General features: G+C 41.0%; 2 protein-coding genes across 2 annotated transcripts; both read right to left on the reverse strand.

Moving 5' to 3' along the window:
- Nucleotides 1-351: 351 nt before the first annotated feature.
- On the reverse strand, nucleotides 352-12,871 carry LOC308297792 (lysophosphatidic acid receptor 6; the record flags this gene model as incomplete). The annotated part of the gene is made up of 6 exons (XM_080741359.1): nucleotides 352-706; nucleotides 1,246-1,388; nucleotides 5,841-6,110; nucleotides 7,226-7,449; nucleotides 10,209-10,251; nucleotides 12,827-12,871. The coding sequence occupies 6 exons, from the start codon at nucleotides 12,869-12,871 to the stop codon at nucleotides 352-354; spliced, it is 1,080 nt and encodes a 359-aa protein (XP_080597485.1).
- A 3,951-nt stretch (nucleotides 12,872-16,822) lies between these two features.
- tm4sf21b (transmembrane 4 L six family member 21b) lies at nucleotides 16,823-26,377 on the reverse strand. Its single transcript, XM_080741988.1, has 5 exons — nucleotides 25,959-26,377; nucleotides 23,599-23,667; nucleotides 22,126-22,268; nucleotides 19,340-19,523; nucleotides 16,823-17,634 (listed from the first exon to the last, which is right to left on the reverse strand). The coding sequence occupies exons 1-5, from the start codon at nucleotides 26,148-26,150 to the stop codon at nucleotides 17,632-17,634; spliced, it is 591 nt and encodes a 196-aa protein (XP_080598114.1). The 5' UTR covers nucleotides 26,151-26,377; the 3' UTR covers nucleotides 16,823-17,631.
- Between the last annotated feature and the right edge of the window lie 229 nt (nucleotides 26,378-26,606).

Here is a 26,606-nt window from a genome sequence, read left to right on the forward strand (position 1 = left end):
TACTCTGTTGAATGTCAACACACATGGTTGGCACCCGTCACAAATAATCTTTTATTTATTTTTTTAAGTTAAAGAGTTCACTAAAATGTTTCAGAAATCATTTGCCACGAGAAATAGGCAGTACATTAACAGAAACATGATTCAGCATTGCCTTTGTTTGATATTTTCTATACTTTATGGACAGACATTACATCTCGGGGTCATGCCAAGAATCAGCGCTTATTGGGAAGCTCGGTGCGATCCAGCTCCGCCCGGCCATCGCCGTGATTGGCCGAGACCCGTGTCACCAGGAAATACATAAGAATATGTCAATTAAATAACTCTCAAGAACACTGTTCAATTTTCAAGTCTTTAAGTATTGAAAGGCGCCTCCGTCTTGTTCTGGTTCCCCTGCACGGAGCTGTGACTGTTCAGCTGGAACTTCTTGCGCACGTCGTCCAGGTCCATCCTCTTCCGGAACGTCTCCGTGGTGAAGTAGTACGCCAGGGGGTCCAGCATGGCGTTGAGGCAGGCCAGCATCAGGCTGTAGCGGTACGCGCCCAGCAGGGGGCAGGGCACGTCGTGGCGGTAGAGGTAGAGCAGGCCGAGGACGGCGTGGTACGGCAGGAAGCTCAGCAGGAAGACGAAGAGGCTGACGCCGATCATCTGGCTGATCTTCCGGCTGTCGACCAGGTCGGTCTGGGCCGCCGCGCTGCGCCGGATGGCCCTGAGCATATAGGAGTGGGCGATATGGACAAATACAATATAACGATATTTTTCCAAGCGGTATCACGATACACAACCTTATCACAATTCTTTTTCATGTTGGCTTTTATGGTTATTTTACAAGTTACAACCACCTACAAGGCTAACAAAAACTACAAGAAAAAGAACAGAACATTTAGACCAGTGGTCCTCAAAGTGGGGTCCAGGGACTCGCTGGGTTCCTTTTGGGAGGTTTAAATTGACCCTTACAAGTATGTAACTCTGACAGTATACAAATGAAACCATTACGGGTCCATTTGGTTTAATGTTTATACTGTCAGAGTCAAGGGGAGACCTTGACATTTTAAAGTTTGAGAACTACAGATTTAAATAGGTATAAAGGTTTAAATAAATTCTGCAATGAATTTCTGTATTAACAATTCAACAGGATTTTTTATGAGGCTCAATTGTATCACGATAGAAACGATATCTCTGAAAAGGCATATCTTGGAAACATTGTATCGTCTCAAGGATATTTATCACCATATCGTCCACCCCTACCTGAGCAGGCCCCAGGAGCAGGCCAGCATCACGCAGAGCGGGACGCCGAAGCCCACGGTCAGCGTGGAGAAGACGATGCCTGGGTTTGCGTAGGTGTAGACGGGCAGGCTGCCGAAACACTGCAGCTCGGAGGAGATCTTGCGCTGTTTGTGAGCAGAATGGAGAAAAGAGAATCTGGATTATTTTGTTTGCACACTAAAGTGCTGTCCATACTGTCTCCGACCACCGAACCTTTCGTTCAGCTTTCCGAACTCAAATTCGGGGTAATGCTTTTCAGAAGTTACATCATTTTCCGACGAAAAGTTTGGTGGTCGGAGACAGTACTATGGGCAGCCCTTCAGGCCAGTCACGATAATCGCAATTATTTGAGATGATCACTTGTTTTTGTATAATAGTCATAATCATTTCCATGAAAACCTTTCATACATTTTCAAACAATTTCCCCAAATACCTGAAATAGCAGATCTATATGCTTACAACGTGTGACTTTGTGACATGTAGATGAGCTATTTCTGCCATTTTAAATGTATAATTTCATTAAATATGTCAGTTGTAGACTATGTCTTTGTAGCCCTAATTTAATTTTGTAATTTGTCATATATGCCCTGTGTGATTTTTGATTACGCAGCCTAAAAGGAAAACAGAAATTATGTTTTTATTCATGCCAAAAACACAGTGAAATCGTTAATCACAATTATTTGTGTGACAACTTAAATTTGTAATTGTGACAGCCCTATGCAAGTATGCATAGCATCCTGTGAGGAATTTGTCTCAGTGAGGTTGCAGTAAGGCCTATTTCTATTTACTATAGCCTATACTGTACTCCTGTTCAGAATGGATGTTGTATGTGTTCAGAACGATTTCATCCACGACACTAGAGGGCAGGATAGGGTCACATTTCTTACCGACCTACACAATCCCCAATGCAATGCCTGTGGCTTTGGTTATGATAGAAAAATATTAATATCCAGTCAGGGTGAAGTCAAACATTTATTGAAGATTTCAGCATCAGAGAAACAGCATACACAGCATCAGAGAGCTCTGGCCTGCTGGCCAGAGCTTTGCCCTGTCGGGCAGAAGACTTCCTGAAGTGTCATATGGGACACCTCTTATACACCAAGGTGCTCTCCCTAGATGGAGAGAGAATCTAAACAGCTATACTAAGTACCATACAGTATAAGGCTGACTGGTTAAGTTGCAATGACCATGTATAGGTTCACTTAGTACAGGTTTTATGCTGACACAGAGTGAAGTAGTGGGGGAGAGAACTCAGCTGTTAGAGTGACAGCTGCAGGTACATCTACATGAGTAAGTAGCCTTGTGAGAGATTTAGACTACATACACATATTGCACATTTGTAATACATTTGTTACACTATAAATATTTCTACCACAGGTTCCCTTTGATTCCCATTCACTATTGAGGGGAGGATGTTTTGTGCATGTATCTACAACATAGCCTTTAGTATTTATTAAAGAAGGAGGAAAAATAGAAAAATCTGCATGTTTTGTCTCCATCTCCCTTCCTTCTATCACACCTGTATGCTTTCTGACCATGTGCAGAAAGACATGAAATGAAAGCAGAGAGCTATATTGTGCATAGCCTATTACATTTTCCAGTATAAATGTGTGTTTACTCTTTAAACTCCATAATGGCAGTATTAAAACATACTAGAAAACTGTTCCTTCGAAACAGTGTGGGCTCGCTTCCAACCCAAAACAATAATAGTAAAAGTGTCAAGTTCCCAGGCAATGCTCTCTTTCATTTTACTGACGTAAAATGGTAATGCAAATACAATGTAGACAAGCAGTGTTATTACATGAACTTAAAGGACCAGGTCACCTTTGGGACAACCAGATCTTATTTTATTGTTGTGTGGGACACGATCAACACAATGTTGAGTTATTTTTTGTGTTCAATCTGTGTTTTTAGATATTTTAGTATTTCAGTATGCTACAACTGGTCATATGATGCATTTTGCATCATATGATGCATGAGATGATGCAATATCATGCTACAAAGCATCATATGACCAGTTGTAGCATGCTGAAATACTAAAATATCTAAAAACAAAGATTGAACACAAGAAATTACTCAGGATTGTGTTGATCGTGTCCCACACAACAATAAAATAAGATCTGGTTGTCCCAGAGGTGACCTGGTCCTTTAACGGTATGGACAATTAAATCAAAATAAAATTAAATTAAAGCTGCAAGCAGCGATGACCGGGCCCTCGCAGCTCTACCCACGTCACAAGGGGCAGCGGTTACACTATTACACTTATTGCCCTTTTACACTTATTGCCCTATTACACTATTACACTATTACACTATTACACTATTACAATTATTACACTATTACACTTATTACACTATTACACTATTACACTTATTGCCCTATTACACTATTACACTATTACACTATTACACTTATTACACTATTACACTTATTATACTATTACACTATTACACTATTACACTTATTACACTATTACACTTATTACACTATTACACTATTGCACTATTACACTTATTACACTATTACACTTATTGTGCTATTACACTATTACACTTATTACACTATTACACTATTACACGTATTGTGCTATTACACTATTACACTTATTACACTATTACACTATTACACTTATTACACTATTACACTTATTGTGCTATTACACTATTACACTTAATACACTATTACACTTATTGCGCTATTACACTATTACACTTATTACACTATTACACTATTACACTTATTGCACTATTACACTTATTGTGCTATTACACTATTACACTTATTGCCCTTTTACACTTATTGCCCTATTACACTATTACAATTATTACACTATTACACTATTACACTTATTACACTATTACACTATTACACTTATTGCCCTATTACACTATTACACTATTACACTTATTACACTATTACACTTATTACACTATTACACTATTACACTTATTACACTATTACACTTATTACACTTATTACACTATTGCACTATTACACTATTACACTTATTACACTATTACACTATTACACTTATTGCGCTATTACACTAAAATCATAGTCGACTATACAAATCCTTAGTCGGGGACTGTGTGTGTGTGTGTGTGTGTGTGTGTGTGTGTGTGTGTGTGTGTGTGTGTGTGTGTGTGTGTGTGTGTGTGTGTGTGTGTGTGTCCCTCTTCTGTGTTGCCTAGAACTGGAGGATTGATTTTGGGGTTTGTATTGTAAAGTACAATGTGTGATGTCATCAAGTTGTAATTTGCAATACAAACCCCAAAATCAATCCTCCAGTTCTAGGCAACACAGAAGATGGGGAACTTTCTTTTTATTTCCACACAACTCCTCTAAGGTATATTAATGACATAGTTCAATATTGAAAATGGGTGGTCTTCCCCTTTAAGACGTCTCTGCCGAGACTTTCGCATTGTCACTGCAGGGTCGACTTATGTAAGGCTAAATCACCACAGAACAGCCAATGACAGCCAAGCCTTTAATCACAGCTGTGTCAATCAGTAGAGAGCAGAGGGACATTTATTTATAGTTTTAACTATAACTATAGTTTTATATATCACACAGCTTAGACATTTGGATCAAATCAGACAGCAGACCTGTGTGAACGCATTGATATAAATAGCATATCTGAAGTGTGAATATTGCAGCCACAGCGACTTAATATAAACATGGGTCCCTTTCCTCTGTCTCACTCTGCTAAACCCATTGGAAATGCATTGGGTGCTTAAAGTTAAACATTTTAATTTTTTTATAATTAAACTACAAAACATTTCAAAAAGAAAAATACACGCACACTTGTCCTCAGTAAGCTGAACACATAAAAATTTGAATGGTGTTGAAAGGTGTAAGCGTTTAGGAGATGAAGCGCGCCAAAGTTTTGAGGATACTGACTAGTATAGTATAGAAATAAATAATGAAGATAACATACGTGTGCTCGCCTTCCAGGCGAGCCCACAATTAACAAGTAAAGTAAACTAGATCAACAAAATAATGATAAAGATGGATTTACAATGCAGAGGCCATGGACCCCAATTGAAACAAGCCCAAAGGCTTTCTTGTGGTGTTGATCTTTTTAGTTGATCTTGTACCAATGAACTGTACTGTCATGTACCTTTTCCTATGAAAACCTCTAATAAAGTCTGCAATCAATCAATGGATACGGGAAAAAACTAATAAAATATCAACTATTAATGGGTTTCATTTGTAGTCATACAAGGCCATGTTGAGGACCAACACAGGTGTTTCAATTTGTCTGATTGGCAAAGAACTACGCCAATCAGAACACCTGTGTTGGTCCTCAACATGGCTGGTGTAGGTGTAGGACTACCAATGACACCCATGAATTGTACTTGTTGTATCATTGTACAGACATATCCACAACTTTCCAACATCCCATCGTGCATTGCGCAGAATGTGCAGGCAGCTTCCGGCGCCGCAGCCGAGAGTGATCTACAAGCTCACAACGGTTGCATCTGCAACGCGGCGTGAGCTTGTATGTCTGCTGTTAACCGGAAGTGTCCAGCAAATAATGCTACAGTAAATTCTTGCGGAAACAGGTGGATACATACGTCCTGCAAAAGATAGCTGGGCAGACTGGCGCCGAAGGTGAACACCCAGATCCCGAGGCAGACCGCGGGAGACTTCTTGCGGGCGTCGCGCACGCGGGCCGACATGGGGAAGGTGACGGCCATGCAGCGGTCCAGGCAGATGCACATGAGCAGGAAGATGCTGCCGTACATGTTGACCAGCAGCACCAGGCCGCCCCACTCACACAGCCTCTGGTTGAGCTCAGGCCGCAGGCCCAGGTGGTAGTAGATCCTCAGCGGCAGCGCCAGCACCTAGATAGCAATATTAATAAATCGTCACTATCAGGCAGAAACCTCGTATCTCCAAGTTGCAAATGTGTATGTTTTTTCACGAAGCAAAGCCCTGCTTCATCAGACAAGGGGCGGCCATAGCTGAATGGTTAGGGAGCCTGCCTGGGGAACCAGTTCCCCTGGTTGTCCCAGGTTCGATTCCCGGCCAGGATAGCAATGTCGATGTGTGTCCCTGAGCAAGACTCTTAACCCCTAATTGCTCCCCCTGCACTGGGTTCAGCTGGGTTAAGCTGAAAAAAAGCAGCTGGGTTGGGCTGCGATACCCGAATTTCCCTCGCGGGAGGAGTAGGTAACTATCATATCAACTATCACAAGGCCGTTGCACAAAAGTTGTGAAAACAGCAGACCTACAAGCACACAACGCCTCGCGGTGGGAGGCGTTGTGGTGGGAGGCGTTGTGTGCTTGTAGATCGGCTGTTTTCACTAGTTTAAATCATTTTTAAAATGATAAATACAAAACAAACGGTTTTGGACATAAAAGGCTTCCACCCAACAATGACGAAATGCACCAATAGTTCAACCTGATTGCACTCTGTTTTAATGGTCTCTTAGCTCACATACACTTTAGATAGAGTTGCGTATTATGCACTTTATGTTATGGGTCTTCTCTACCCCTCTCTTCTTTCCCCTTATGCTCTTGCTCTCTATCTTTTCACTGCGATGATGGGTCTGCATAATCAAGAATTAAGATTGATTGGTTGATCAGTAAAATACACATTAGTCATTTAGCAGAGATGGACATTATGTGTGCATAAACGTCTCTTTATGTACTTATACAGAAAGTTTTAATTACATGCATGGGTGTATGTATGGTTGTGTATTTGCTGAGATAATTGTTTTATTAGTTTTTATTTTTGTCAAGTTTTTTTGTAACTAAGTTACACTACAAATAGGGGAGGCATAATAAGCCCCAGGCTTCGGCCTACACCTTTTCGGTGTCACCTATCTTTAAACGAAACTGAAGTAACATATCTATTCATGTTACGGTAAAGCACCAAAATACACCATTAATTATTAAATTATTTAATTAATTAATTAATTAATTCGTTCATTAATTAATTAATTCATTCATTCACCAGTAGCAGGTCGGCCAAGGCCAGGTTGGTCATGTAGACGGTGGTGTGCGAGCGCGACTTGTTGAAGCGGCAGAAGACCACGAGGGCCGTGAGGTTGAAGACGAGGCCCACGACCAGGGTGGTGCTGTAGACCGCCACGAAGACGACGCTCACCTCCCCCGTGGCGTTGCTGTGAGCGCCGCTGCTGTCGCAGCTGGTCGGGGTGGTGTTGGACATGGTCGGACCTGAGGGAGGGAGGGAGAGAGAGAGAGAGAGAGAGAATCATAACATTTGACTCTATGCTCCTTTAAATATGTTTTAGAGTTAGGCCATCTCAGTCGTGTTGTGGTTAGAGTGTCCGTCCTGGGACTGGGAGGTTTGGGATTGAATTCATGTCATCCCAAAGACTATAAAAATAGGACCCAGGGGTGCCCATTGGCCTACTGGTCCGGGCACATACAACATTGGCTTTGTATAGCCTGCCGGTGTCGCCGGTTCGGTTGGATTGGGGGTAAGTCCCTGCGACATACTAGCGCCATGTCCAGGGAGTGTCATCGTACATCATGCTGCTTCGTGCTACAGAAACAGGAGTTAGGATCCTGCCCTATGGGCCTCATAGCTCGGTAAAGGTTTACTTGGCAGGTGAGATTCCTTTCATGAACATACCAAGCTTGAACAGTTTATAGAGGCCCACTTCTTGCAAAGTTTACAATATAATAGTTCCAATACATAGGAAATATAGTATATGTCCTATGTATTGGAAATATTATATTGTTGAGCTTTATTGTAAATAAATATCTTTTCAAGAAATAGAAGCTTTTGCGGTCTATAAAATGTAATTCCCATTCGATTTTTGTGTATAGAAACTGGTTTGTGAAAAGGAGACTGGTCCCACGTGAGCTCACGATAAGGTCAATCTGTGCATGATCTTGCACACACACACACACACACACACACACACACACACACACACACACACACACACACACACACACACACACACAATATATTAGTTAGAAATATTAGTGATAATACATCACATTCACTGGTTCACACAAAGTTACATTTGGTCACACATAAAGCGGCCACCACATGTTTGTCTGATGCCATCGTTGTGTAAAAGTGGTTTTGAGGAAGCTCACTGTGACACAAGATGGAAAGGAGACATGGTGTCATGCGTGTTGTGCAAGCCCACTTTCTAACAAGCGTCTGCCTTCTCTTAACTGATAAGTGCTGTTCAAAAAGATAGTAGCTTTCTATCTTACTCATTTACTCTGTTTTCCACACCCATTCTTTCCACCGTTTCACAGTCCGGAGGAGGAGGGGGGGTTCAGAGCGTATTCTCATTTAATCTGTCAATATTTCAGAATCTATTATTAGTATTAAGTAGTTGGTTAAGATCTCGGAATGGGATGCATCCCCCCATTCCGACATGCTGCCATTCCGATCTGCAAGCGACGAGTTATGACTGTGATGCATGCAGAAAGAGAGGTGGCACGTCTATAACGTGAGCTTGTAGAGCTTGCGTGCGTGTGTGCGAGTGTGTGTGTGTGTGTGTGTGTGTGTGTGTGTGTGTGTGTGTGTGTCTCCATCTGGTGCTGCTGGAGCCTCTGCTCACTGACTGGACCTCCAGTCAGTTAGCGTGCAGCCACGAGGGCCAGTCAGATACTGTATGTATCCGTCCTGCTAAGCTCATTTATCGGCCATAAACGTTTTCATGCCAAGGACATCCAATATTTACTAGCGACTTCGGCGCTTAAGAGAGTATGAATGGGCTCTCCCCGAACTGAAATAATTTCGGTTCGGGGAGCCCTCCCGAACCGAAATAAACTAGTCTCATTATTATAGTATGAATCGACCCTACCCCTAACCTCTATGGAAGTGCCGCCACTCAGACAATTAGAAGTCAATGTCGGAATGGCAGCATGTCGGAATGGAGAGCGGCCCCCGTCAGAATGTATTTTCCTTTAGTCTGTGATTGTTTCAGAATATATTTTAAACTTTGCGTTGACTACAGGTCTCTTCATGACAAAAGTGAGATAGTATTTTTAAAACGTTGTTATAAGGTATCCACCTCTTTCCGCGGGAGTTTACTGGAGATTATTTGGACCACACTTCCGGTTTAACAGCAGACATACAAGCTCACGTCGCGTCGCAGATGCAGCCCGTTGTGAGCTTGTAAATCACATTCGGCTGCGGTGCCGGAAGCTCGGTACAACGTCTGCGCAATGCACTCTGGGGCGTTGGAAAGCCATGGATAGAAGAGACTCAGGAATGAGAAGGTAAAATCTGGTGTGTTGAGTTAACACTGAGACATATTGACCCGCAAGGCCGCATTTGACATTTGGCACGTGATTCTGGTCACAAACCACAAATGCAGGATGTTGCGATCAGATCTACGTCCTATTGGTTGTGGTGACACACTTCCTTCCACCGCTATATCGTCAGCGTCACTATCTGTCAGAAAATGTGTATCTCATCTTTTTACGTTTTTTCCCCATAAATTACTGGCCTATTTTATTGTATGTTATATGATTGTCGCACAAAAGTAGCAAAAATAGCCACGCTGGTGTCATGCTGTGAGCTTGTAAATCGGCTATTTTCTGTATTTTTGAAGTGAAAATTGTTGAAAATATAAAAAAATGCTTTTCGCCTGTAATGCCCAAAATAGGGAGGCCAGGATGAAAATGGTTACGTCTGTTTGTGGGTTTTATAAATATTTAAGATCTTTTGAAAATCTTGTGCCGGCTATAACTGATTTAATACAGGTTTAACGTTTGTTAAACTGTTTTTGATCCTATATCAACACATTATGCTGGGGACCCCATGAACAGACCCTGGACGGACCCCTGGGGGTCCCCGAACCCCACTTTGGGAGCCACATGTTCTTTTTGTTTCTTTGCTTTTTACCCATTTTTCTCCCCAATGTAGTTGTTATGCCAATTGATTCCTCCCCACCCTCACATTTGCGAGTTGTTGCTGATGTTGTGTCCTACTGACTCACCTGCCAGTGAGGAGCCAGGGAGGATGTAGTAAACTTTGTAATACTACGAAAGATAGAGACAGGGGTGTCGCACCAAATTCTGGGCCCTGGGCACTTTAACTATTGAAAAATCGCAGATATACAAGCTCACAGCGCCGCACAGAGTGCCGCGCTGCAAGCTTGCAGATCTGCTATTTTTGAAAAATCGTGAAAATCTTTGCAGTCTTTGAATGTTTCAAATCCTTCAAAGGTTTTTTGAAAAACCTATGTTTCTATATGTCAGTGGTGCTCAAACTTTTTCATGTGAAGGACACCCAAAATGATATGTATTTGGCCACTGACCCCCATCTCAAAACATTTAGTTCCAGGGACCCCCCAGAAGCAAAGTTTGAGTTACAAATGTTTGCTAAAAAAAATACATATATTCAACAATTTGCACACATTTTCACGACTTTTCAAAAATAGCAGCGCAGCACTCGGTGCCGCGCTGCATGTGAGCTTGTAGATCTGCTATATTTCAATCGCTAAAGTATAAAATAATTCCAGGCCCCTCCACCTTGGGCCCTAGTAACTCAGTCCCACTTTTCCCCCCCTTGTGACGCCCCTGGACTCACCTACCAGTGAGGAGCCAGGGAGGATGTAGTAGAGCTTTTGTAATACTGCTCCCGCCCGAAAGATAGAGAGCCCATGTTTTAATGTATGTAGGTTTCAACCTTTAAAATTGTTTCATTACTTCCTATGCGGTGAACATGGCTGTGAGATGCGACATCAAGGAAACCACCACCAGTTTGTCTCTCTCTCTCTTTGTTTTTCCCACATTTGATTCCATTAGAATTTTTGGATGTTGTCTTTTAATTCATTAGTAATATAGATCAGTGGTTTCCAAACTGGGGGTTGGGACCCCCAGGGTGGTCTTCAAATTACTTTGAGGCGTCCCCAGATGATTAGCTTAATGTGCAACATTGTTTTCTCACTCAACAGTAAACAAACCAACATACAGTATACGTCTTATACTGTAAGTCTTATTGCACATTTCTAAAGTTGCAATTGAATGGTCTTTTTAATACCAAATTGGCACTGCAAGGCATTGGGAGCTTGTAGTAAGGCAGGCTTTTTTATTATTATTATTATTTATTTATTTGTGGAACAGAGTCAAAGTAAATGTGCTTGTCACGGTAGGTACTAGGGGGGTCCCCTGTGAAAAAAATATGATTGTTTTGGGGGATCGCAGCCTGAAATGTTTAGGAACCCTTCATCTAGGGTAGTGAGTTTGCATAGGAACTGATTTCTTTTCTTCTTTTGTTTCTCAGTATTACAGTATGTATCATCACCACACACACTTACGTGTGTGTGGTGATATGTCACACTTTCAATTTCTATAATAAGTAGACTACCTACGCACATAATGAGTTTCTATATGAGAACTACTATACTTACATTATGCAATAATGATTTTCTATATTGTTGCTGTCGGGCAGAAACCTTGTATCTCCATGTGTCAAATTGTATTTTCTTGTATGTAGGCCTACTGTATTTATTTTCGTGAATGAATATCCCTACTTCATCATCATACAAGAGGGTGGTTTTGTCTTATGATTGTTTGTGATGTGAATGCCCACCTCACTTCAAACAAACGGGGAAGAAAAGAACTAACACAATACCCTCAAGCAAGTCACGCAAAGCCTTCCAGATGGGCACAACATTATGGAAAGATAAACAAAACAGGCCTGTCTAGGCTGAGTCTCCTCTTACCTTTTTACTTGAGGTGAAGAAGAAACGGGGGTCCAGGACTCGGATGATGGTGATGACGAGAAGAATATATTATCATATAGAAAAATACAATTAAAAAAGATCTGATGTACTCTCTCTCTTCACACACACTCTCTCTCCCCTGGCTGTCTGTCTGTCTTTGCCCGTGTCTGCGTTGGTTGCATCAGACTGTTTGCAAGTACAGGAAACTGTGTAATCTGAAGAGAAGTTCAAGTTCACTCTCTCTCTCTCTCTCTCTCTCTCTCTCTCTCTCTCTCTCTCTCTCCCCTCATGTTCTGTACATTCATCCAGATATCTGTGGTGGCATCATCATCCTCCCATCCTGTCACCTGCTATACGCTCAATGACTTTACAAGCCGTCCCTGCAGCCTCTCTCAATGCAGTCATCCTATCCTATACAGTCACTCTCTTTATCCGTCTCTCCATCAATATCTCACTTAATACGTGGATTCAGACTGAGCGGGCTTTTATCTCCCACGCTTTTGGACAGCACACACACACACACACGCGCGCGCACACGCGCACGCACACGCACACACACACACACACACACACACACACACACACACACACACGCACACGCACACAAACACACACACGTGCGCACACACACATGTGGGCACGTGCACACACACACACACACACACACACACACACACACACACACTGGCACACACACACACACACACACACACACACTGGCACACACACACACACACACACACACACACACACACTGGCACACACACACACACACACACACACACACTGGCACACAGTGCCCACTCTGTTTCTCAGTTACAGCCGCAATAAAGGAAGACAGTCAAAGTGAAATTTATTGTCCTAGATTTCTGCCAGAAGTGGCCGACGTGACTGGAAACCGAAGAGGCCGCGGCGGCGCTGATGGCAGCCATGTTCCACATGAGCTAAAAGAGGCGGCTGTGTGTGTTTCAAGCGAGTTGCATGTTCAAAACAGCTCACTTTGTATAGGGATGGTAGCTCACTTTGGATGGGGATAGTATTTTTTGCACTCTCTACCAAATCTCTAGTAGCTCGCAACTCGTTGTGTTGCGACACGTTGTGAGCTTGTAGATTGGCTATTTTTTGGCAAAGAGATTTGGTAGAGAGTGCAAATCAGGAAAAAAAAGAAAAAAATTCAGGTTGAGAACCACTGATCTAAATATTATGTGCCAGCAGGGACCAGGGTTGTCAACATTGGACTGTCAGAATCCAGGAGATTTATTTTTTGGGGGGTGCGCGGAACTCCCCAACCGGGGTCTGGGGGTCCTCTCCCCAAAACGTATTAATAGATATATTTTCCTGTGTTCTGTTGAATTTTGTGCATGTTTGATATATTTATCAGGCTTACCTTACTAGCATACAATTTCAGCCTTAAAATGTCAAATGTAGGTGTACATATTTGATGACAGAAGCAAAGTGAGACATCTATCTATAACTGCGACAAATCTCTGTCTGCGTGTCTGTGTGTATGTAATCCGCGTATCTCGAGAACCGTTCGTCCCACCGGCTTCAGATTCGGCACGCGCGTTCCCCGCCGCTGCGCAGAGTGCAGTGCCGGGCCTTGGCCCGACCCGATGCGCGGTTTTCCCGAAACGGCGCAAAACGTTCGGAATCTCCGTATGCGGAGATGATTGTTGACATCAGGCTGTTTCTGAGGAAACCGGCGCAAGCGCTGACTCATTGTGACATCACTTCATAAAAGGCTCTGACATCACGTACGCTACATGAGTCAACACAAAATGTCATGGTTACGTATTGAATTGAATGTCATCAGTATGACATGTTCTGATGTTCATATATGGGCTTAAAGGAGCTATAGTTAACTTTTTCATTGTAGGGCCAGCACTTTGTTTCCACCCTAGTCTATAGACTAGAATGTAAACAAAGTGTCGGTCTGACAATGGCCAAAATGATTATTTTGTCATTATTTTACGCTTTTTGTGGTCACTTTTGAATAGAAACACATATATGAAGCTTATTTTTTTTATAAAATATTTTCGAAACATTATTTTTATTTTAGCATCCGTTTTTCAAGGAAAAGTTGACTATAGCTCCTTTAAATGGACACAGGCAAACATATGGCCTGTGTCCATATGACAACAGGTATAATGGGGTTTGCATTAAAGGGGGAACCGGCACTGTGTCTGCAACACGGTCGGAGGCACAGACAGATACAGAGATCTCCATAATGGGAATAAAGGGACACAGACAAACAGACACAGAGATCTCTATATATGGGTGTAAATGGATGCAGACAGACAGATACAGATATCTCCATATATGAGCATAAATGGACACAGGCAAACAGATGGTCAATACGGGTCCTACAGAGATCTCCATATATGGGCATAAAATGGACGCATAGAGACAGATAACTCCATATATGGGCATAAATGGACGTAGACGTGTCCTACAGAGATCTCCATATATGGGCATAACATGGACGTAGACAGACTGATATCTCCATATATGGGCATAAATGTACACACGCAAACAGATGGTCAAAACGGATCCTATGACAACAGGTATAATGGGGTTTGCATTAAAGGGCGGGGCATTCATTCCCTATTTACATTGTTCCTGAGTTGGCCAGGTTGCCGACTAGACGGTCTGGGAGTCCTCCCCCATAACATTATTAACATAGTAGATTTAGTTTACTGTGTTCTGGTGAATTTTGTGCATGTTTGATACTTTTATCAGGCTTGCTTTACTAGCATGGGTACACTTTCAGCCTTAAAATGCCAACTGTAGGTGTACAGATTTGACTGAAGCAAAGGACATCTTTAATAATGACTTCTCATCTTTAAGTCATTACTTAAGTGAATATCTGTATGGTCCTTCTTAGATGCATTGCCCCCCAATAGCTGATATGTCCAAATAGCTGATTTAAAATGTTTAAGTGCTCACATCATGTGGCCTATATAGATGCTTCTTTTGGGCTTGTTTTCATTAATCTGAGTCCAACTCCCCAGAGGTTTCATATACTTGGCTGCTTATTTGTCTTGCAGAACCTGGCAACACTAGTTGTGAGCTTGTAGATCCGCACCGTCGTACGGCGAATGCACCAGGCACCACATGTGTTCGGTTGTTGTTCCCTGTTCCCTTTCGCGTTCATGAAGAAAGAGAAACCATGTGCGTCCGTCGCCATCTCTTGTGTTTTGTTTTATTATTTTCTACAGAAGTAGGACTACCTATGGCCTATTTATGTTCCTAAAATGTTTTATATGCTAAACCTAAACGACTTTCTGCCTGTGATGCCTGCTGCTGCGCTCCCCAACTCTATGGTCAGTGGTGTGTACTGTGTAAAGTATCTAAGTAGGCCTACATTTACTCAAGTATACTGTAGCCTAGAATTGAGTTTACTTTACTGGAGAATTTCCAATTGTGTATAGGCTTACTTTACTTCTACTCTCTACTTTTGTTTTACTGGAAACGTGTGAAATAAATAGGATATTTTGTGCATAGGCCTACTGAGTGAGTACTTTTACTTTTAGTACTTAAGTACATTTTGATGCCAATACTTTTGTACTTTTACTCAAGTACATTTTATTTCCATCAGCTATACATTGCAGTTGATACTTTTACTCCAGTAGGACATTTGAGTAGTCTACTACTTTTTCCACCACTGGTTACAACCATAGAGTTATCTGACGACGTTTTAACGGTCGTAACGGTGGATGCGGACTCTGAGCCACTGGGAGGAACCAACGGTACAGGAAGGCTATCTCACTCTGACTGTGATATTATGCTGCATGCAGTCAAATCGAAAGAAGACCTCGCCCAGCCCTATAGTCAGTCAGAACACTGGTTCATGTGTAGTAGGTCGTGAATATACTGTAAACACAATTCGTATGGCGGATTAAATAGTACAAACAACGAGATACAACCCCGACGTGCCTTTTCAGGTTTATTATTAAAGCAGACGCCTGTACACGGAAGGACCTCGTGGCGCAACGGTAGCGCGTCTGACTCCAGATCAGAAGGTTGCGTGTTCAAATCACGTCGGGGTCAAAGTTTTTTGTTTTGTTTTATTGGCTGTGTCGGTTTGATTTTGTTTGTTAAATTATAACTAATAATAAATGTATTAAATATATGAATAGGCTCTACTTTTATACAGATCGAGCTCTGTTAATAGGCTTTATTAAGGCCTATTAATGTATGTATTTGATAATAAATTGGGTTTTTGCAGGGGTCATCGCCATGTTAGCTTATGGTGGAAATTTTTGTAAAAACAAAAAAACAATTTTTTGCCACAAAAGGAAATGAGTTGACAATAATATTACCTGAACCACATAAAAGAGATAGCTCTGAATGACCATAACAGGTCCGTTTGGTTCAGGTTCCATTTGTACTCTAGAGTTATGGTGGTCCTTGCAAATAAAACATTTGAGAAGCAGCACTATAGTGGACTCCTAATGTGTTGCAGTAAATATTAGTAATATATTCTGAAGAAAACCTGGAGACTTGGCATTGAGTAATTGGGTATTATAATCAAAATAAAAACATAATGGTGTATAAAAATAGTGTGCCACGGACAAGACACATTTGTCCATTTTCGCACACCTGGGTTTTTGGTCTCAATTCAGAAATACTGTAAGCCTACTTAGACCAAGGCGAGTCATTTATCACTAACAGTAATACAAGCACTAATATTCACATGGTAAACTGGGCTGATAAAGTATTGGCCGTGACCATAAACACAAAGTTTGGATAATTCCTGTTGGATCCAAAAACTATGCTAGTGTTTTTCTAATTGGGCACTCTTTCAACAAAAAAAGAAGGAAGTTGTATTTAACAACAACAATAATAATAATAATTTAAAACAAATATTTTGTTCTGTTTTTTTTTTTTATTACAAAATATGGTAAAGCTTACACATTTACAGGCGCAAATATTCAAACAAATCTATAAATTAATGCAATTCAACATTCCAACATATAATTCAATGAATTCTAGTCTTGATTAGGCACAAGGTCATGTTGGCCTTGAATTCCTATACCTACAGTGAGTCTAACATCATAATAGGATACTATGCATATTATAGACATACACATACAGACATAATCCTTCCTGAGGGCTTTGAAAATAGCTACAAAACAGTACAAGTGTCTCAAAAGAACCATTCATTCCTTCTGAAGCAACTATGCTCAGAAATGCATACCATAATGTGTTTGAGGCAATGTTTTGCTGAAGCTATATCATTTAAATGCAATTTTATCTGCTATGACACCTTTATTTTATAGATGTAACTCGAAGAGCGTACAAATGTAACCAAATGGACCCACATTTGTACACTCTCAGAGTTAAATTGACACTGGTGATTGTACAGTGTAGTTCTTGCATAGCTAATATACTGCCCTACAAATAGTAACTACGCAAATAATGAAACAGAAAATAATAATATAATTAAAGTGTCTCGATTGGCCAGCCAAACAGGTTAATGGGAAAAAAGTGTATATTCTATTCATGAGGTCAATGTTTATCCCCCAAAAATCACAAAGGCTGATTTGATCTTTCAGAGTCAAACATTGTATAGTTTCTGGCACTTTGGCTTTTTGGAGACCTCAGTCTTTCAGTGTATAAAATGCAGGTGCTGCAGATGCTGAGCGTCCTCAGGCGGTCATGGTCCCTTTGTCTTCTAGCTGCTTCTGGTTTACTGTTCACAACACAAAGCACAAAGGTTGTAAGTGGTTAGTTGTCACTAGGGCTGTCACAATTATTACATAATCGTCTAATCGCAATTATTTGACATAATCGCAATTATTTGACAATCGCAATTATTTGACATAATCACAATTATTTTGTGATAATCGTCATAATCGTTTACATGTTGAAAGATCTTTTCAAACATTTAAAGAATAGTGGAAATAGCAGATCTACAAGCTCACAACGCATCGCATCTTGACGCGTTGTGAGCTTGTAGATCAGCTATTTCCACTATCAATGTTTTTAAATAGTATAAAGTTGTCAAATATGATTGTCAGTAATTTCTTTGCATATGTAGGTTATGTGTCGTATCTGCCATGTGCAAATTCAAAGCCTACAAGCCAAACAGAAATGTAACTGTCAACGGCGTTAATCGCAATTATTTGAGCGACAATTAATCGTCATGTAAAATGTCCTAATCGTGACAGCCCTAGTTGTCACACTGATGTTTCACAATGCACACGTTAAAGGCATTTAAGCTTTTAGCATTCAGCCATCTATAAACAGTAGACTTGCTCCAAGGAAGCATTTGGAGCAAAGAACATTTAAGAACAAATTATATCTCAGGTGAAAACCAAATTTTGATTAAAGCTTCACTTTGTAACTTTCCTCTTCTACCCTGGATTTGAACCCAGTTTCCTATGCTAGTGCTGCCATTTTTGCCACTGAGCTAATAGAGCCTGCCTGCTTGCTCTATAGAATTTGTGTCAGATCCTGTGTCTATAGGTGAGACATGACCTTTGCCATGATATACATAAAAACGCCCCTATTGTATAAGTTATATTTTAAACATACTACAAAATTGCATTGTATTCATATACAAAAAGTTGTAGAGTGACGCTTTAAGAGCAGGTATTCCTCAGATAAATAATATTTACTCTATGAGAGAAGGGTATAAGCGTCACATTTAAAAATGTGTTGTCAAACGGACTTTTTTGTTGTTGCAAAAACCTTTGACTCTTCAACTTCAGTCCCTATAAGATCATGGGCATGACAAAGATAAAGGTGTCCCATTGGATAACCACATGGGTCCTACATGGACATAAATGCCATGTTGATCTCCCATTGGTGCAATAAATCTGTAAAACCTATTACAGTATGTTCTTATGGTAATACTTTTATCTTTCTCTCCACAGATTGATCTGCACAGTCACTATATTGGAGAAGTAACACACACACACACACACACACACACACACACACACACACACACACACACACACACACACACACACACACGTTGATTTGTATTATCATTCTTGAGCTGAACAGGGAACTCATTGCTTTGGTTGACTTTAGTCCCATAAATCTTTCCCCAGATTAGGGCTGTCCTTGACTATAATGAAAGTAGAAAGTAGCCGACTAATAGGCATTTGTCCACAAATCGATTACTTGTTGATTTAATCCGCAAATCTGTACAATTGTGTTTGCTGCATGTAATCAGGCACAGAGCAGCCTTTTCAGGTTGGTGAAGTCAAAGACACAAAATGCCTAATGACTATTGAAAGTTAAAGGCAGAATTAAACGTTTTACGAGAGATTGTTTTCCAATACACTTTTAATTCGGCATGGGAAATAAAGCGAGTCCGTGCTCCGTGGCCAAATACAAATTGATTTGGGGGTCCTTGACATGAGAAGAGTGTTAATCAGCCTCACCTCCTTGCCACAGGTGCCGCATATGCAGCCGAAGAGGCCATTGACCATCTGGATAGTGCAGAGCACAAACGCAATGCCGCCGGTCACCAGCAGGGTGGAGAAGAGAGCCACGTTGAACTCCACCACGTTCTCGGGTTCCTTGCACAGGTCCCACAAGTCTGGGTTCTCCAGGTAGCTGCCGTTTCTGGGGAGAAGCAACAACAGGGAGGAGCTGTTACTGTAGGCAGAGCTGTTACTGTAGGCAGAGCTGTTACTGTAGGTCATACATGGGCAACTTCCACCTTCACTCAGAATACTGATATACCAGTAAGACTCCCTAATCGGGAGATAAGCGACCGTAGGTCACTTATCTCCACAAATAGGGCAAAAATGTGTTTTGCCAAAATCTTCCTGATCCATGTTGATGACATGAGTGTAGACATACTGTGTAGTGATTTTCGTGATTTTAGGGCAAAATCTGTAGGAGCAGTGTCCAAAAATGTGTTTTTAAAAATCGGCCTGGAGGTGGCGCTATATGGGAGAGATTCATGTTGATGGGATGAGTGTAGACATACTGTGTACCAATTTGCGTGATTTTAGGGCAAAAATTGTAGGAGCAGTGTCCAAAAATGTGTTTTGCAAGAATCGGCCTTGTGCGCTGCAGTGGCAGGGGGTCCTCCACTGGGGGCGCCACCACTTTTGCATCCGTTCTGGAGCACCAGGAGTCGGTGGTCCCCGGGAATTCCCCGTTGGGGTGGTCATTTGGTCATGTTTGCGCATTTGGTCATTTTTTACATCTGGGGGTCCCCCAGGCCTACTTCAGTCTATATTAGTAGCTTAATGACTAGACTAGCCTATTAAAATTCTATGGACTTTTACTATTTTTCTTTCATAAAGTTAACTAAATTATAAGTAAATGCATTTGAAATTAAATACAAATTTCAGGATTCCAAGTTTCAAAAAATAATTCAAAATTGCAATTAAAAATTAGCAAAAATAGCCGATCTACAAGCTCAAAGCCTGTTGCAGCGCCACACGTTGTGAGCTTGTAGATCAGCTATTTTTGTTGTTAAAATACAGAGATAAGAGGTCGTGGCCCTCTGGAGTGAGTGTGGAAATAATAGTGGCCCTCTCCATCATCAAAGTTGCCCACCCCTGCTGTAAGCTCATCCTACAGGCCAGTGGTTCTCAAACAGTGGGTCGGGACCCATTTGTGGGTCATGGAAGTAAATAAATATCACTTTATTTATTTTGTTTCCTAAATTTTGTTAACTATATTCTTATGTCAAAATGTGTTAAAGTAGCATTTTTCATGAATTAGAAACAAATCCATTTGAAAACAAATGTTTTACAAGTAGTGAGTTGTGAGCTTTTGCATCATGGCAAGTTTGAACTTGTAAATCTGCTATGTTCTCTACTTTTTCTTCACCTTAGGATGGGGGACAATTTGAGGGACAATAATGCTCATATTTTAGCACGCATTTGTTTGAGCATTTAGCATGCCTAATGACTGCACCTTTCACCAGAACAGCACATAATAAACATCCACGGAAGCGCTCAGAACAAGTGTTATTTCTTGTGAAAACGATTTTTAAGAGACAAAAAAGTTTGAAAAATAATAATAATGACATTCCCAAAATAGAGGCGCCAGTTTGAAAGTGGTTAATATAGGCTCTATTACGCGTTGGATTTGGCCAAGTTGCCCAAATGCCCATACTGTATTGTGTGTCCAACGTGAGTGACTGACTACCCACAGCCACAATACTAGAGGGGAGCGACAATGATCTGGTACAACCCAAATATAGAACAAGCATGGGAAAGTTCTCATTATGCTGCTCTGCCACCAGAATGTGGAATGCCCTGACACCAGCCATTCAAAGATGTGAATCACTGGTTTCTTACCAAACTGGCCTGAACAAACATCTATCACTATAGTCCATGGGGCATACGAGATGTCGGTATCGGAAAGGTGGCAAAGGTTATCATGCATTTTTGAAAAGCTCTATATCTGTAGATTATATTTTGGTATGATAACCCTTTCTGAGACACAGCTAAATTGGTGTTATCAGCCGCTAGAGTTGGTGTCCCATTAACTTTACATTACAGGGGAAAAAAAGCAAAACATGTATCTGCTTTAAGTAGCATATGAGGGGTCAAACTAGGGTTTTTTCATGATTCTGAGTCCATTGCAAACATCTGTTTTGCATAAAAAACATTCCTTGGGCTAAAACGGCCCCCACAAAAGTGTCTAAACCATAGTCTTGTGGGGCCGTTTTGTAGCCCAGGGAATGTTTTTTGTGCAAAATAGATGTTTGCAATGGATTCAGAATCATGAAAAAACCCTAGTTTGACCCCTCATATGTTACTTAAAGCAGATACATTTTTTTGCTTTTTTTCCCTGTAATGTAAAGTTAATGGGACACCAACTCGAGTGGCTGATAACACCAATTTAGCTGTGTCTCAGAAAGGGTTATCATACCAAAATATAATCTACAGATATAGAGCTTTTCAAAAATGCATGATAACCTTTGCCACCTTTCCGATACCGATATCTCGTATGGCCCATGGACTATACCGGTATATCAAAATTGTCATCTTGTTATTCTCTGGTGCCGTTTCCCTTTTTCTCCTAGTGTTTATGGCATGGCATGGAAAGAGGGCATTTGCATTTCTTTCACAATAGTAAAGACTGCATTCATGGTCTGGAGAGGGCACGTATTACAGACAGATAAAAGGGCAGGGGCTCAAGCCCGCTATCTATGTGATATCTATGTGTGCACGTGCCTTCTTTAGACGGTGTCACTTACTTGTCAGCGAAGGGACGCCCCCAAATTTCCAACACTCCACCGTAGTTGCATACGGGTCCATTGGCCAGGCCCAGGCCTGCCACGGCCAAGCTGTAGATGGCTCCCGCTACGCCCACTGCAGCGAAGCCGATGGACAGGAACATCTGCAGGCAGGGTGCACGGAACACTAGCGTCAAAGCCCCTCAGTCATCTCACGCTAGAGCAGTGGTTCTCAACCGTTTCAGGCTGTGACCCCCACAATAAGCATATTTTAACTGGGGACCCCCTCACCCACAATAAGCATATTTTAACTGGGGACCCCCTCACCCACAATAAGCATATTTTAACTGGGGACCCCACCCACCCTGATGAGCACTAAGAGTTGAGGCATTACATTTTGTATAACACGGTTCTATTGGGGAAAATAGCCAATCTCCATGCTCACAATGCTCACAACGAGGCGTTGTGAGCATGTAGATCGGCTATTTTCACAATTTTTGCCTCTAATATTTGACAATTTGACCAATGTTAAATTTGTCATTTTAGAGGTATTAAAAAGTCCTTAAATTGTTATTTTAGAAATGTACATACAGTAAACCCTCAATACACTTAAACGTTATGTTAGTTTGTTTACTGTTGAGTGAGAAAACAATGTTGCACAAGTTAATCGTCTGGGGACCCCCCGAAATGATTTGGGGAGTTATTTGTGGGGTTCCCCAGATGATTGGCCCAATGTGCAACATTGTTTTCCTCACTCAACATTTAACAAACCAATATAGCCTACAGGGTATCTGCACATTTAAGACCGTTTTAATACCAAATTAGACAAATTATAGAAATACAAATATAGAGGAAAATATTGGAAAATAACCAACCCTGTTGGGAACTACAAGCTCACAACGCCTCGCTCTGCTAGCTTGTAGTTCTAGTATTTTCAAAATGTTTATCTGTGGAACCCAGTCAAATAAAATGCTATATCTACAATTCCAAGTGTCAATCAAATATGATTATTTTGGGAGGTCTTGGCCTGAAAAGTTCGGGAACCTTTGCACTCTAGGGAAAGCTAACAAAAACATGTTTAAAAACAAAGTTGTAAATCTTGAAACCTTAGTGTTAATTTATGTATCCATTATGTAACTCCAAGAGTGCACAGATGTGTCCAAATGGACCCTTATCTGGTTGCATTTGTCTATGTGTCCATAATCAATCTCTGTCGGGCATGACTTTACTGCCTGCTACTTTTCACTATTTATGTATAACATACAATTTGGTGTGATTAATCGATTAGTTGACATAATAAAAAAATACAAATTATACTTCTTTACTACTTCTTATTCCTATAGATTATTTGATGAATTAACAAAGTAATCTCTAGAATAGCTGCTAAAATAATTGATTACTGCAGCCCTACGCACTATATAACCAGTTTGAACCAGTGTGTGCGAGGTGACCAGCTTGTCACAAAGAGCCCTTTGATGGCCGTTTGACACCTACCCCACAACGGTTGGCACAGCACCCATCTCTGGTGCTGGTCAGGTGGATGTGGATGGCAGGAATAAGGATCTAAAGGGGGAGGGGAGGAAGAAGGGAGAGTTAGTATACATGTAACTTCATCTGTATAGCCTTTTGAAAAAAGTTTCCAACAGTTATACAAACTAAAAACAGTGGCCATAATCTGTTATCAGTTAATTAAGCAAAAAGAAAGAAAGAAAGAAAGAAAGAAAGAAAGATCAAAAGGAAGGCAACACAGGATGAACAGCTGAAAATAGAAAGTAAAAACCAAAATATCTCAACTGTAAAACAAATAAATAAACAGAGTAAAGTACATGCAAAGAGATGTAACTGATGCTGATCAGACACGCAGTGCTCATGAGACTGAAACGGTGTGTACAGATCAGTGGTTCTCAAAGTGGGGTTCAGGTTTTACTGTTACATTTGACAACTTTAACCATGCATAAACATACCATTAATAAATTTGTATGAATTGAGTAGAAAGGGAGCCATTGAGCTTTCTTGTGGTCTTTATCCTTTTAGTTGACCTTGTGTCAGTGAACTGTACTGTCCTGTACCTTTTCCTATGCAAACTTCTAATAAAGTATTCAATCAAGTCAACCAATCAATCTTGTAGCTATTAAAAAAGAAGAACAAACTAAATTGGCACAAAATCTTTTCAGATGGGAGTCCGCGGCCAAATGCATATTAATTTGGTGGTCTCTGACATGAAAGTGTTTGAAAAGCATTGGTCCAGATTACAAAACAGCACACAGTGTACACTGTTAATTTAGCTGTGTGAAAACCTGTACGTTTCATGTCGTGGGCCGGGATTCGAACCCCAGAGGGGACCAAGCTCCTACCAACTGCTCTTGTCAAGAAGGAATCAGAATGGTTAAAATGCTGTTCTGTATTCTGGAATGTATCCATTTGTAACTCCTAGAGTGTACAAATGGCCATTTGGCTCCATCTGTATATTGGATTTTCACTCCCAGTTTTCAGTGGTGGAAAAAGTACTCACATAAGTAAAAGTATCAATACTGCAATATAGAAATACTCTGTTACAAGTCTGGAATTCAAAATGTAGTTGAGTAAAAGTACAAAAGTGTTACAAAATGTTTGAAAAAAAAAAGCTGATGAAAGTAGCCGATCTAAAAGCTCACAGCTTGTAGATCGGCTATTTTCAAATAACCTAGGTATAAAATAGGGCTAAAGTGGTTTATGTATGTTTTATAATATTATAATTTATATCTGCAAAGTAACTAGTAACAACATTTTCAAATAAATGTAGTTTAGTAAAAGTACAATATTTGGATCCGAGATAGTAGTGGAGTAGAAGTAAAAGTGTTGGATATATTGGAAATACTTATGTAAAGTACAAATATCTCTAATATTGTACTTACAGTAAGTACAGTAAATCTATTTAGTTACTCTACACCACTGCCAGTTTTACTGTTTAGCCATTGAGCAACGCAGGGCACGTCACCCTTAACCCTGAAACTGTGCTCTAGCCTTTGAGCTGCACCAAGCCAACGTTATCATTATGTCTGCGATTTTCTCTTCTTTTTTCGTTTTTCTTTTTTACATCTTTTACTTTTACTGAATTTTTACTGTTTTTTATTTTTATTTTTTATGTTCAATCTTCAGTTTAGTTTCAAGTAGTTTGTTTGCTAGTTTATTGAAACGTCTTCATTTGAATTTGTTTTGATTCGTTTTAGTGTAAGCGTATGTTGCTTCTTATTATAATATGGGATAATTATCGGGAGAAATTTAAAAACAAAAATCAAAAGGAGTATTGTGTAATAAAAGCAACATTCACACCCATTATCTATAGGGCATGTATGCAATGTTGACAAAGAACACATTTATTTTTTCACTGGTTTTTGTTTTAGTAGGCCTATAGTTTTAGCTAATAAATAATAATAGTTAACTATGCTATCCTTGGCTCCAGAACTCGATAAGGGGAACACCGGCATAGAGGGGGAAAAAGCTTGGTATATTGTAGATAGACCACTGGGGGACTCCGGTCAGCAAAGTATATAGAGTTCAAGTTCTGTCGTTCTCAAAGTTGGGTCCGGATACCCCCAGGGGTCCTTGAGGGTTTCCACGGGATCCCCAGCAACATTAGTACATAATATAGCAACAACTCTAACCCTATTTGGGTTGGCAATTTGAAAAGCTCACACTGCGTCACGGCGCAAAGCGCTGTGAGCTTGTAGATGTGCTATTTTCAAAAGAAAATCTCAAAGAAAACGGGAAAAACAGAATATTTCAGAAACATTTCAACGACACCAAATCTTGTACGGCGGTCCCACGGCGCAAAACCTTTTCAGACGGCGGTCAGGGCGCCAAACACAACTCACCAGGAGTCCTCCTCCCAGAAGGCCTCCCATGAACTTGACCTCCGGCGTGATCCTGGGCTTTTCCTCCGTGTCCTCCGACACATACTTGGTGTCAAAGTCAGGGAAGAACAGCATGAGGTTGCAGATGACCGACACCGTGGCCAGCACGTACAGAGCGACGGCGATGAACTTGGAGCACTTTCCCGTACACATGATGATGCCTTCTGGTTGTACAAGCACAGGACGATGGATCAAAGAATTGAAGTTTCGGTGTCGACCACTGGGGAATCTTTTGCGCGGCTACTCTAGGTAGAATCCGTGTTTTTGGCTCGTGCGTTGAAAAGAACTGCAGGAAATTCAAGTTGGTTTCAAAGATATTCCCGTTTTGGAGCGTTCGAGCCTCGATCCCCCAGAGCCCAGTGTGAAGTGAGCAGTACAGGGGGGGCTGTGCTTAAATATCTAGTGGAGGTTTTTGGAAACGGGGATGGATGGGGAGGCGGAGAAGGTGGAGTCATAATGTAGGGATAGTCCACCTCTGTTATCTCCACCTCCCTTTCTATCTCTGATGCACTTCCACCTAACATAGTCATAAAACATGATTTGTGACACGTCCCCCGCCCGTTTCCTCATGTAAGCATTAACACTTAGCAGGGACGTGCAGAGAATGTT

The sequence above is a fragment of the Nannobrachium achirus genome, assembly GCF_963921795.1.
Source record: "Nannobrachium achirus genome assembly, chromosome: 14".
NCBI classification, from domain to species: Eukaryota; Metazoa; Chordata; class Actinopteri; order Myctophiformes; family Myctophidae; genus Nannobrachium; species Nannobrachium achirus.